The sequence below is a fragment of the Saccostrea echinata genome, unplaced genomic scaffold, assembly GCF_033153115.1.
Source record: "Saccostrea echinata isolate AGI-Se365-2 ecotype Australia unplaced genomic scaffold, CSIRO_AGI_Sech_v1 ptg000028l, whole genome shotgun sequence".
Taxonomy (NCBI): domain Eukaryota; kingdom Metazoa; phylum Mollusca; class Bivalvia; order Ostreida; family Ostreidae; genus Saccostrea; species Saccostrea echinata.
The window spans coordinates 10,153,756-10,167,936 of NW_026889777.1; the positions used below are offsets into that span (position 1 = coordinate 10,153,756).

The window sequence follows — 14,181 nt, forward strand, 5'->3', positions numbered from 1 at the left end:
GGATCAGGTGCCATGATATATTAAATCTAGAATAATTTTCATCCTAAGGCTTATAGTTGTATTTTTGATGTAAAATATCTATGAAACTAGATCCTTATATGAATTATCTGTACGTTGCGCTAAAGAGAATTCATAAATAAACAATGGATTTGTGATAAATCTTTTAACTTTATTTCATGAGAAGTGCCCATAACTGACACATTGCTCATATCGAGGATATGAGGAAACGTATTTGCCTGCTTTAACCCCTTTTCTAAATAAAAGAAAAAAAAATCTGTGAAGTATTTGTTTTATTAAAATGTAAAGTTTTATTATTAAAAACAAATATGTTACAAAGTTGAGATCATATCACGCCTTTTCAATGCCATTCTGCTTAAAAATTTGATCTTGGCAACAGAAAAAGAAGAAACAAAATATTTTTGACATGTGATATCATTATTCATTTTATAATACGTTGCTAAAGCACTACCTTCTTTGAATAAATATGTGAACTTTATAAGCCAGATCAACTGAAGAGCAAACAAATCCTTCTATCTGATTTTTGCTTTTCAAAAAAGTAAAATATTCATTGATATACAATCAGGCTAAAACCTTAAGATAATTAAGTCAACTGAAAACTGATATAAGTCAGTGAGAGGTAGAAAATGTAGAGGTAGAATATTAAAACACAGGAAATATAACGTTCCTTCAGCGATACACCTAAAATCCTCTTCTGACTAAAAAAAAGTTGTTTCCTTACAGGGGCGATCTGGTACACAAAATACATCGATACAAACCTGCACATCTTTCTGTGAAACTCAATTAAAAAAACTGATTGTGAGAAAAAAGAATGAAACGTTGTATAAATAGATAAATCTCACAGCAGTTCCAAAAGTAATGGGGATAAACCATATCCAAAATGTTTATGCATGTTCTTCAGATGAAAAGGTAACTTATATTTTTCATCAATCTGAAATGTTAAGGATACACCAAAGGCTTTTTTCAAGATTTTCAACAATTTTGAGATTTTTGGCTAAGAAAAAGAAGTTAATCACTGCTTTATAATGCACGTAAAATTTTTGGTAATTATGAAATGGTTTTCTAATTATTTAACAATAATGAAACATAAACACTACCACATGTGAATGTTCCGTTATTGAAGCTTCTGATTTGATCTGTGACTGCCTGCTCATGAAAGACGCAATAAATCACTGTGACCACTTGGGGAATTCTTCAATAGCCACACAGAGGTTATCAGTAATTAAACTACAGGGACTCTAGATTTAGAGAAGGAGATCTAACAGATCACTGATGACCATAAAATAGGAGGTGGAGCTTAGCTCTTGCCATTTTGCCGGGAAATCTTTCTAATTCAGAATTGAACCTATTTTACTTAATTAAAAGCATCTAAATACAGAAAAGAACCTCCCATTCTTGTATATATGCATGGAAAATTTGGCTAAGTGACAGGTATCCAAAGCTGAATCTCCAAGGTGTCATATATTCCTAGCTTTGGCAGATTTTGTTGTGTAATGGGTTTTTGCCCTCTACTGTAAAGTAAGATCAGACAGTTTGTGGTATTATTTCAAAGGATTCAGCTCCCTTATTTATTGACCAGTTTCTCTGAAAATTGGATGGGTTATTTATCAAATGTGTGTTCACAAAACCGTATCTCAGATTTTTGATATCTAGCTTAGTTTTGGAATTATTGAGGGAAATGTTAAATTAGGTTAATAAATTGTTAACATTGAAGGACAAAAGGCTGTAACTTCTGAATTAGAAGATTTATCAAAAATCTGAGATACAGTTTTTAAGTTCAATCTTTAATCTACCTTGAGGCAAAATTACCACTTTGAGGGGTTAAATACAAAAAAGTTGATTTATAAAATATTTATGCACTAAAATTTACATTAATATTTAAATAATTTTTAAATAAGTTATTAATTAAAGTTTAAATTAGGATAATTAAATAGTGAATTTAACAAGCTTTCAAATGATACATACATTTATTATGTTATCTTTGATAATGAAAGAATTACATGCAAATTAAATTCCGGCATTTGGAAACCTTTGGTTTATCCTTAATGTACAAACACACTTAACCTAACTCATTGCTTTAGCAAATAAATCCACTATATTGACAAGACATTAGAAGAAAATAATTTAATTATAAACTGCAAGTTCAGTTTACGCTGTCTCCTTTTGTTGGAATATATATTTTTGAATAACACAAACTGTAAAATCAACACACATATATAGGAAAATTTAAAGAAATTAATATAATTCTATGAATTGAAAACATATTAAATTCCGTTTGCCACCGACGTTATATTTCCCCAATGAAAACCTTTGTTACTACATATTTTGGCTGTCCTCCGGGGAGAGCCTTTTTTCCTCTTGACTACAGTCCTGCTCTGTCAGTGTATACACATCCGGGTTCTGACTTCCCTCCAATGAAATTCTTTGTACCTCCACGCTATTAGGAACCGTTGAGATGTCTTGGAATTTATTGTGAATGTAAATATTTGGCATTGTATTTATTGGATGTATAGCTTGTGTCAAGTGTGTGCAAGACGACGTGCTGAATTTCCGTCCTTTGAACCGCACAAATAAGTTTGGAAATTTTCGTTGAGTAGTTCTTGTGACATTCTTTTGCACCTTAAAAGTAGAATAAGAAATGAAAATAATCCCGTGTATTTTGTTTATTTCGAGGCTCTCTGGGATCTGGATTACGAAACAATCTTAGACTTACATTAAAATTTCAAACATTTACAAAATGAATACTTTTAATATACTAACAGATAAAAAATCAAAGTTAACAACATGACAAAGAATTTTTTTTAAATTTTATATGTTCTTTTAAATCACTTTCTACCTATGTACAAAATTCTGTTTTTAATCTTCTTAAGTTAGCTAATGATTCTCAGCAACATCACTGGCTGGCTTGATGAGTTAATATTTTTCTATCTTTTTATTGAACGTTTGTAAACTGATTGAATGACTTTAGCAAAATGTAGGAATTACATAATAAAGAATAAATACAAAGATACTCGCATGCTGACTGACGTTTTTCATACTAACTGTTATTTGGCCTTTATTTATACACTGAACTGTCTACGGATTTTTTTCCTTTTTTCCCCTATTATGACAAAGAGCACACGGCGGATGTGACCGGTCGGAAGGAGATGCTAACTCCTCCATGGCACCTGATCCCACCTCTAAATTTTGAGGTCCTTGTTTGCTCTGCTCCAAATTCGTATCGTTTCATTGGACTTTCGAGATTGAATATTGTCCGTTATCTTCATATTTCATTATAATACTTGGTATTTAAGATGTTCAATATACACCTGTAAGATATTCAGTTTTCTTAAGTTCCTAATAATAGGAATAATCATATTTTTGTTTTGTTTTATATGTGCAGTTTACTGTCCAGTCTTAAGTAATTAATTATTAAAGCAGTTTCGATGTTTTCTTTATACAATATGCGAACAATTTCTAAAACAATGCAAGCTACTGACGAATAAGTTGATTATTGAAAAGTTAGCAACATTCTCGCTTAAAGGCAACATTTCGAAAATCCAGTTGTCGGAACAACGACCTTGTCAGCAATATAGTCTATTGTAAAGTCAAAAGTTGACTGTCATTTTCCATACACATTGTCAGTTAGGCCATTATTTTCACACTGAATTGTCTATGGATTTTTGTCCGATTATTACAAGGAGCACACGGCGTGTGTGACCGGTCCACAGGAGATGCTTACTTCCCCTTAGGAGATGCTTAATTCTCCATGACACCTGATCCCATCTATGATGATTTTGGAGGTCCGTGTTTGCTCTGCTTCAAATTTGTATTGTTCCATTGAACTTTGGAGCTTGATGACTGTTAGTTATCTTCATATGTCACAGTACATTTTAGGATGGTAAAAAAAATCGCCGCCTTATGCAAATTCAAAAAACCTTTTTGCATTTTACGCAGAATATTCTTAAATCAATTAAAGGTCTACTAACCTGTTTGCTACACGCAACCCAGAGTATACAAACAAACACACCCTGCAATATTTAAAATTATTCCAAAAAAGTCACATCTTTTGAATCTTAAGTATTGAGGGTAACTAAAATAAATAATTTGCATTTCATCCATTTCAGATAATAATTTCAGAAAGAGCCAGACCGACAATTTGAAAGAGTTTTTTTTTAAATATTAAAATCTGTTATGAAACATACCTCAATGCCTTCCACAAATCTACCAAGAATGAATGGCCAGTCACTATTTGTGGCATACGTAACCCAGACAAAAATGAAGTTTATCCCAAACAATGGAATGAGAAACATCAATGAGCGGAGAGGCTTCCTAAAAAAATTGATTTTATGTCTATCTATTTTGATATTCTTCTTATGACAATGATATTTATTTTTTTTAATAAGCATAATATTTTTTTTTTGCTCACGATTAAGAGTATCAACCAATGTGACATAGTAAAATTGTCTTTTTTGTTGTATTTTTACAACATATATTATTATTGTAGATATTATTGTGGTCATTGCATAGTTGACCTTTGTAATGATCTTAGTTATCAAAAACATGCTTCATTTGCTGGAATAAAAAAAACCAATAACAGCGTACAGGGAATAGTTTATCATAGAGCATTGTAAAACAACAACATTGTGAATTTATTTCAACCTGAGCAAGTACAGGTAGTCGACTTACGGAATCATTGATGGACTTCTGTGTTGTTTCTTTTCTTTATTCTTTTTTACTATGGCCCTCACTATAACTATCAGGAAAATTAAATTGCACTGAAATAAAAGATTAAAAGAATTAAAAATCTAAGACTCTCTTCATGATCCGATTTTTTTTTTTGCCATGCATATATTATTGTTTTAAGTGTATTTTGAATAATGAAAATTAAGATACATGTAATTTTATACTGATTAAACAAAAATTAATCCCTTTAAATTAAAAAGATAATTTACAGAGATATCCCTTTTCTTTCAAGATTCTTTTAAGATTCAAGTAAGTTGTCGAACTTACTTTCTTTTATTAAATCATTGCACGGATTACCTACACCCTATCTTTCGTCGATCGATTTAAAAGCCTGACCGGTCACGGTAGCCTAGGGGCAGGGCCTTCGTTTTTGTGTTCGGGTGGATCGGTTTCGATTCTCGTTCACGGCGCCATGTCAAAGCTAAGACGTAAACATAGGCAGTGACGTAAAACAACATACAATCAATCAACCAATCAAAAGCGTGATAACCATTTTGGTGTCACGACAAGCAATCACAGGTTTTCAAAATACCTCCACGTTTTAGAGCGAGAGAAAAAAAGGGATCATTGTTTGAAAGTTACATGACATTTCGCAGTAATCGGAAAGGATAATTTCAAGTCGGCGAAATTGCAGACAAATTGCTGGAAATAAGCAAGAATCAGGCATTTATTCTCAATTTCAGTGTATGTGCAGTCACTTATTCGTTTGTTTGAATTGTCTCTTAAATTTGTACGTAAAGGCTTCGAGAAGCCTGTAAATATGAGTGTATGACTTTATTATGCTGGAAGGGTACTTGGGAGATAGAGAGAGAGAGAGAGAGAGAGAGAGAGAGAGAGAGGAGAGAGAGAAAGAAGGGAGAATGCTATTATGTAGGTCTTTGTAATAATACGTTGCTTAAACTTACTAAGATTGTCAAGTAGTTTGGGCCCCATATTATCCATTCTATCTCGAGAAAAGTGTAAATCCAGCACCTAAAATGAGTATAAAAGTCATTCTGTAATCCAGAATATCTGAATTTTTAAAATAAATCATTAAGACAAGAAATTTTATTTCAGATCTGTCGTACTAAAAAGCTTACTTACTTAAAATTGTAGCGCTCAATTGTTGATCTTAAAATTGCATATACGGCAACTGTTATAAGCGGGAAACCTTCGAGAATGAATAATAATAATAATAATAATGTATTAATTTAATGTAATACATGTAATTAAATGTAAATTGCATGCAATTGTACACACTTTAAACGTAGGTATACAAAATATTAAAAAGACGGTTAATGATACGTTTAAAACTTTGGAATAGAATTTATATAGAATTAACTAACTAAAGCTAAAAAAAGCAAAAACAGACAATTTTGTTTTATTGGAAAAGAGCTTCTACAGGTGACCAAGATCAAGCCAATTTTGGTTACTTTTTGTAAAGATACAAAAAAATATAATCTTTGAATAGAGAGTGATAACATGGTCAGATATAGGACAAGAAAGGGAGACAACCAAAACAGAGCTAATTGATGAGTTTGCATTAACTTATAAAGTATCTTTGAAAGAAATATGCAGCGATTTCAGCTATTTTTACAACATACCCCATCCTAAAAAGCACATAAGTGGCATCCCCATTTCTCTATTAAAAGTCTGATACAATGGAATTAGGACATTTAAACCCTCCACAAACATCCAGAAATATGTGGTTGATCTAAAATATTTCTGTAGACAGTTTATTAACTTGCAGGATGCCTAAGGAATAAAAAAAAAGTAAAAGAAAGTTATTCAACATTTCTAAGTTTTTATTAAACAAAATAGCACATAAATGTAAAATCACAAATTGTTTTTCCTTCTTGACTAAAATTATAAATAGAAATGTATTATAGCAAAAGGATATACATACAGATTTGTACTTACTATGCAAAATATTCATGATATTTTTGACTCTCAACATTTTGAATGTGATATTCTAATTTAAGAAAAATACTTACTAAGTTCAATGCTATCCAACTTGTTTTGTCGTGGATTTTCTCAATGTGATTTCTAACAAACACTTCGTCCCAAATTAAACTTAAAACTCCCACTAGAATCAGAGAAGACAAGAAATGACCGTGGATCTGGAACACCCTCCGTGATTTATCAACAGAAGCAGTATTTCCCTGGGATCTGAATAGAATACAGTCTTAAAAATATGTATTTAATTAAAACGTGTCTAATAAGGGGGTTGTATAATCCGATATTTTGCTTATAACGATGAAATCTTTAAATCTTATTGTTTTAAATTGACATTCAGATAACCAAAAAACAGAAAAAAACAAAAAACAAAAAAAAAAAAAAACAAAAAACAAAACAAAACAAAACAAAAACAAACAAACAAAAACCAAACAAAAAAACCAACAACAAACAAACAAACAAAACAAACAAACAAACACACAAACAACATAAACCAAACATTTTGGGAAGTCATATTACATTCATATCATGTGCGCTTATCCTTTATAATTACAGGGTGCATAGTCTTGTAATTTTATTTTTAGAAATTAAAGCTGTTTAGTAACTAATATTTGACAATGCCCTAACAAAAATATATTATAGTGAACTATAGTATCAAAGTTTTAGTATTGAAAATCAAAGTTTTAGTATTGTAAATCAAAGTTATAGTATTGTAAATCAAAGTTTTAGTATTGTAAATCAAAGTTTTAGTATTGTAAATCAAAGTTATAGTATTGTAAATCAAAGTTATAGTATTGTAAATCAAAGTTTTAGTATTGTAAATCAAAGTTTTAGTATTGTAAATCAAAGTTTTAGTATTGTAAATCAAAGTTTTCACTATAGTGAATCAAAGTATCTTTTATCACGGATTGCAGATTGTTATATTTTATGATCTATAGTTCATACATGCATATTTATTGTATTAAATGGAAATGTTACTTAAATATTAATGTATTACTTACACATTTAACGTCATTGGTATTAAATAAGAGATTTGAAACACTCAAATCTCAAAAACAAAATTCTAAAGTAAAGTTTCACAGTATATAAAAGTATCAAATAGTTAACTATAGTTCACTTTTGTTAACTATAGTAAATTTTTGTTAGGGTAAATAGCAAAAATATCTTGGTCATGTTAATGCTTTTAAATCATATTCAAATGCTATGTAAATTAAGCAACATACAAAATTTAGCATACAATTTTCTGTCTTTATTCAATTTGTTTGGGTTAACAGGAAAAAAATTGTCCTATAAGTTTATCAGTACTATATCGGCTAAACTTTAAGGATGACCTTATCGGTTAAAACTCCTAGAATTAAATATAAACATAACGAAAAGTAATCAAGCTCAAAAACTCATAATATAAGCAGAGAAAACACGGACGATCGAATAAACCATCAGAGTTGGGATCGCTTTCCTTGTCGATGGATCATCCGCTGTATGCCTCACTGCATGATCGGATAAACGGAAAAATCGGTAAACACTCATTGTGTGGAAATACAATAGCCTAACAATTTGTATTAAAAACATCAGTAAACATTCGACTTAAAAAAAGATTCAATTTGCTGACAATATCATTGCATTGATCACAAAATTAGCGAAATTTTGATTTTTAACATGACTGTTGATATCCTTGTTTATTAACAGCTTGCCTCGTTTTAGAAATCGATAATCAGTAGAACATGGTCGTGCACATCGAATCAACTGGGACACATAAACTGCATATGTAGGTGGAAATGAAAATTCGTGCATTTATTGCATGTATGTTGTCTCTATGAAATACTGTCAATATCAACAGTCTCGTTTAAAGTCGTCATTTCATAAGTTCCATGGTCGATACAATGACATTGTCTGCAAATACAGGGGATGCTCACTCCTCCATAGCACCTGATCCCACCTCTTATGTTTTAGAGGTCCGTATTTGCTCTGCTCCAAAATTTGTATTGTTTAATGGACGTTTGAGCTTGAATATTGTTCGTTATCTCAATATATTTCATTATCGGTACTTCTCTTACTTAAAGCAGGCCAGGACAACCAGGGATAGTACGAGAACAGGTAGGCTGATGGAATTTGTTATCAGAGTTACCAATCGTTGAGTCTCAATTAATTCTGCTCCAACAATCTGTAACACAACGAAATAAGAGCAAATGATGTGTGTGATAGATTAAACCTGGAATAGATTAATTTCTGTAACCGAAGCATGTGTTTCTCATGAATTAAACTTGTCACAAGTGACCAGCATATCTTCATTTTAGCGAAAGGAAGCACGAACAGTTTTTTTTTTTTTTTTTTAAATTAAGTCAAAATTGCATTGGAATTTTGGACCCCTAAATTAAATACTATATTTCTATAATATTAAAGTTTTAACGCATTTTGAAATCTCTTTTAAAATTTTTCTCTTTATAAATGTGTATCAAATTTTCGCTATTCTAATATTTGAAAGTTCCCACAAGCAATATCACCACACATGAACATATATAAACTTTAAACGTTATGTTGTGATAATTTCAAGTTACGATTTTTTGATTGTGTCAGTCGCCACACAAGCATCATGAAATAATAATAATAATATCACACCTCCCTTGTTCCCCGCTGCTTACAGACAAAGTAAGTATGTATTATCCCATCAACAAAAAGTCCCGCCTCTGGTGTGTGCCATTTACCGCTGGATAAACAGGTTTTCGAGGCTGTCACTGAAATTAAATTGCATATGAAAACATCAACAACATTTTTCTTTTAATTTCATTATAAAAATGTGTAAATTTATATAATACATCCTACGGACACTTTTTTTTTTAAAGTTATTGTATTACATCTAGAATTAAATCATGATAAACGTATTTTTTGTCGTGTGGATCGAACAAAAAGTTATCAAGTTTATTTATGTTAAGACAACGAGATATAATATGTAATGTATATTTTTTAATCTATAAACTTAAGCATACCTACGAACCATCTACTGATTGAATTTTTGCAACTTGAAAAAGTTTTTTTATTTTTCAAAGTATTTGGGGAAAACCACGTTCATATTTGAATATTGTAATTTTTTTTTTATAAAAAAGTCCCCAAGAGCAAGATTAAGAGCGGTGATGTTTATTTTCCTTGAAACTCGCCGTTTTTTGTCCACATAAGAAATGCAAAATAAGGCAACGGCTTCTTTGTAAAAAAAAAAAAATCAAATAAAATTTGCATGGAGCTGATGTAACGCTGTAAAAATGTAAATCAGCAATTCCACATTTCATTTTATAATTGTTTTATAAGCATGGTTTATGACCGATTGCGTTATCATAGACATTTATAAACGATTTATTTATTATTTATCAGCCTATTATACAACACAACACTGTATTAAACAAAACATATTCTTTATAAAACTGAAGTTAAGCAATGCAGTTTTCCACAAATATATCTCACATACTAGGACTCTTACCGTTTATGAATAAATCGTTCAAAGGTAATCCTCCAGACTTGTTTCTGTGTGTATTTTTTTTTCCATATTATTATTTCAACGTTGACGATCCAAAACTTATTATTGCTTTTTACATCCGATCAAGAAAAAAAAAAAGAAATAAAGAAAGAAATCTCAGTGTCTTTGCCATATACGATGACTCATTTTTCATGAGTTAAAATTTACGAACATATTGGGGTTACAACTACATTTTGGGTTTTACAAGAAAATACAGGACACCCCTAGATCAACATCCTCTGAGCTTCAATTGTTCCTGCAAATTGATTAAAACACCCTAAGAATTAATGCCAGCAAACTCTGCAACCTCGTCCACTATTCTTCTGTTATTGTTAACTTCGTAATTCCTCACAACAATGTCTTTTTTAACCAACATGTAGCGCGAGATTTCATAGATACTCTTGCTAGGTTTGACGTACTCTAAACCCACCTCAAATATATAAGAGCTCCTGAGTTTAATTCCATATGATAGCCGTTTTACAAAAGAACTGACGACTAAGATCAAAATGTTTTTATGCAAATAAGTTTCCTTTTTGTATTACTTTGAAAATGGTTTTATTCTTTTTGAAAAGAATGTAGAAAAACATTTTTATACAAACAATTTTTAAGAGAAACATAAATTTTGTAAGATTTTACAATCGACTAAAGTTTTTAGACTAAGTCGTAAGTTATGTAAAAAGGGTCCCTGTAATCTATGTAAGCATTCTCCTAACTGGCCATTTGGTCCGTTAGCGTGCCTCGAAGTAATTAACATTACTTTAAAATTTACTTCAGTGAAATTGTGTCTCTTGTTATGTCATTTTTTGGTCAGTATGCTTAATACACAGGATTCTTGCGTAATGTCCGGAGTTATAACGTAATGTAAATCACATTGACGTAGAAATAAGTGTAAATTTTCCTGCTTTTTTTCAATGATATCAAACTTATTAACTGCCTTTAGACTGTAAATATTTTATCAAACCATTCTCAGAACATTTGTCCCTCGTATATTGCCAACACGTATCACTCGGGAGGTTGGATTTTCCAAGCATTTCGAAAAAGCTTGCCTTCCCGGTTATCTAGTACAACAAGCTTACCGAGAACAATTTTCAGGGAGATTTTAAAGGGTCTGTAGAAATTAAAGTCTGTCTATAGGTTTTTCTCTTAGATGTATTGGGATTTTGCAAGACTGGTATAGCTAAATTCTGAACAATGCACCATGGGGATTTAAATTAATGAATGATAAGATAAGACAAAAAAGATAAAGATTCTGAGTCTTATTTGTAAACATGTACAGCTGCATATTTTATAATATTATTTTTGAACTCTGCACTTGATATCTGATATACAGTGAGTTATTTTGAAATATGAAGATAACGAGCAAAGATGAAGCTTAAACGTCCATTGAAACAACACAAATCGGGAGCAGAGCAAACACGGACTTAACACATTGGAGGTGGAATTAGGTGTCATGGAGGAGTAAACATTCCCTGTTGACCGGACACACCCGCCGTGTGCTCCTTGTGATGATCGGGAAAAAAAACCTTAAACAAAATATTGTCGGTAAAACGAAATGATCATTGATTAATAAAGAACACCCCCTTTATGTATCTGCATTTTGTTTCCGTCGTTTCTGTCCAATGTCATGTATGACACACAGTTGAGTCATTAGAAACGATACAAGAGAAAAAAAATCGTGTGCAAAAGCAGGTTTCGAATAAAATTTCATTAAACTAATAATAGATGAAAGGTATGTACATGTACTACATTATAAATGTTATGGCCTTGGTATAACTATTCTATTTCTACATTTTGTGAGTTTAGATATGTAAAGAAAGATATAGAAATTGATAGGAATTGTAGAAAGCTGTAAATTGAAACTTGTGAATAACTACAATCGTATGTAACTGTAAATAATAATGTGAAGCATTCACACAGACACGTATATTATAATAAGCCAATTAGATAATCCGCAACTGTTCATTTTTGGTACAATGAAAAATGGAGATAACGAACAGTATTCAAACTCAAAGTCCATTAAAACGACAAAAATCGGGAGCAGAGCAAACACGGACCTCCAAAACGTCAGAGGTGGGATCGGGTGTCGTGGAGGAGTGAGCATCCCCTGCCGACCGGTCACACCCGTCGTTTGCTCCTTGTCATGATCGGGAAAAACAAGATTTGCAATCCTCGTATTTATGTACGCTCCATATTCATATTTCTAATGCTTCATTACGATAAGAAGTTTACAAATTTGATTCATTTTACTCTGTTTCTTCATTTAACACGATTTTTCTCTCCGTTTTCCCCACATACACTCTTAGTATTCTTATTCATCTTTTCATCATTTTACAATCTGTTAATATCTTCCTTGATGAAAAAAAAATCACTTCCGTTGTTATTCCTTTACGTGATATTTCCTTATTGAATTTAACTTGGGATTGTTATTAAAAATAAAAACAAATTTGCAGAATGCGTAGTTAATTAATTATAAACAAACACACCTAGTTCAGAATAATATGACATTAGTACAGCAGGTAGACATAGTAAAAAAGATATGAACAAGGCAAATTCTTTATAACTGAAGGTTTTCATTTAATGTATTATTTATCACATGAACTTCAGATTACTAGACGTTATCTTTAAATATAAAATAAAACATCTCGATATTTTTCTCATTCTTTTTGGCTTAAGCCTTTCTGGGTCATTAATGTTTTTATTGTGATTATCATACCTGATCCTTCAGTAGGGATGTAAAATGAGGGACATTCCGTGTCTACAACTGTTCCATTAAGTGTAGAATCAAAGCAGGATACTCCATCCCATGTCGCTTCACAGTGTGATTCTAAAGTAAACCTCGACGCATTGGTGGCCTTGTGTCTCTCACAGCAATTCCTTGCCGTCCTTGAACAGGAAATCCAACGTTGGCAATCGGCTTTGGTCAAACCGATGCACGCTATTTCAGAGTTCGTCTCGTTGTTTATATCGGGAACGAAAGAGTATCCTTGAGAAAAGGCGTCATTTTCGGAAGTTGATATAAATCTATAATTCCCGTTTTGAAAGTCAGCTTCCCAGGAAATTTTGGAATCGTTACTAAAGTGGGGTACCAAAATTCGGTAGCAAAAAAGAGCAGTGACGATATTGTATACTCCTTCACTATGAAGACAAACCGATAACGGCAGCATTTTCTGTGTTTGTAAAATCAGAGCACAAAATTCATGTCACATTCTTCAAGCAAAAGTCACTGGTCTGCCTATTGATATTGAACCGTCACAAGCTGAACCAATGAATAACAGCGTCCCCGTCTTCCTGGTAACTTAACAATATCACTGTAAAACATCCACAATGTACAAGTTTTATCTTATTTTCTCGGAAGTACTCAATCAATGCGTGCTTCGTGCACTCTCTGGATTTTACGTTGCAAAACACTTTTATATACTGAAGTCAAAAACAGGAAATAAGGTCAAGGGTCTAACATCATCTTTTAAACCGGTGTCAACTCAGAAGAAACAGTTAGATTTAAATGCACCAAAACAAGACAACACGTAAATCCCTTTCAATTCTTTACTAGGCAGAATCTCTTTAATATGATACCCCACCAACGCTTTTCGCTTGATCACATATAAATACGCTGATATATCAGATATTACACGATTCTCTTAATGTGTACTTTTTTTGCTTGTTGGTAACAAATTGCCGATGGTAATTTGAGCCTAGGACGTAAATAGAGAACTAAAGTAACAAAATTTAGTTTTCCTCAGGAGACAGAACAATACTGTAACCAACAGCAAATCGCTGGAAGGAACGTCAGAGCGAATGTCTGTACTTAGATTGCAGGTAAAATTGCTAAAACGATTTGTAGCATAATAAGCATTTCGTATCCGATATCCTTTCTTAATGTAACAGATTGTTTATGAAATTTCCTCACTGTAGAAACAGAATAGAGCCCTTTATATATAGCCACCAGAAACAAAAAATCGTTTTTTTTTCTCGGAAAAATGTTATAGCGTCAAAGGTTA

The 14,181-nt window shown here is 31.7% G+C and overlaps 1 protein-coding gene across 1 annotated transcript; it reads right to left on the reverse strand.

Moving 5' to 3' along the window:
- Positions 1-273: 273 nt before the first annotated feature.
- Positions 274-13,362, reverse strand: LOC133193509 (calcitonin gene-related peptide type 1 receptor-like). Its single transcript, XM_061329473.1, has 11 exons — positions 12,897-13,362; positions 9,295-9,410; positions 8,733-8,839; positions 6,717-6,891; positions 6,327-6,477; positions 5,827-5,893; positions 5,649-5,715; positions 4,687-4,775; positions 4,203-4,329; positions 3,987-4,028; positions 274-2,637 (listed from the first exon to the last, which is right to left on the reverse strand). The coding sequence occupies exons 1-11, from the start codon at positions 13,345-13,347 to the stop codon at positions 2,335-2,337; spliced, it is 1,695 nt and encodes a 564-aa protein (XP_061185457.1). The 5' UTR covers positions 13,348-13,362; the 3' UTR covers positions 274-2,334.
- Between the last annotated feature and the right edge of the window lie 819 nt (positions 13,363-14,181).

Coding starts and splice junctions, on each gene's coding strand:
- LOC133193509 (XM_061329473.1), bottom strand. CDS start 13,347: ATGCTGCCGTTATCGGTTTGTCTTCATAGTGAAGGAGTATACAATATC. Junction 6,478..6,716: donor GTTGGATAGCATTGAACTTA/GTAAGTATTTTT, acceptor TTTATTCCTTAG/GCATCCTGCAAGTTAATAAA. Junction 2,638..3,986: donor GGGTTGCGTGTAGCAAACAG/GTTAGTAGACCT, acceptor TCTACTTTTAAG/GTGCAAAAGAATGTCACAAG.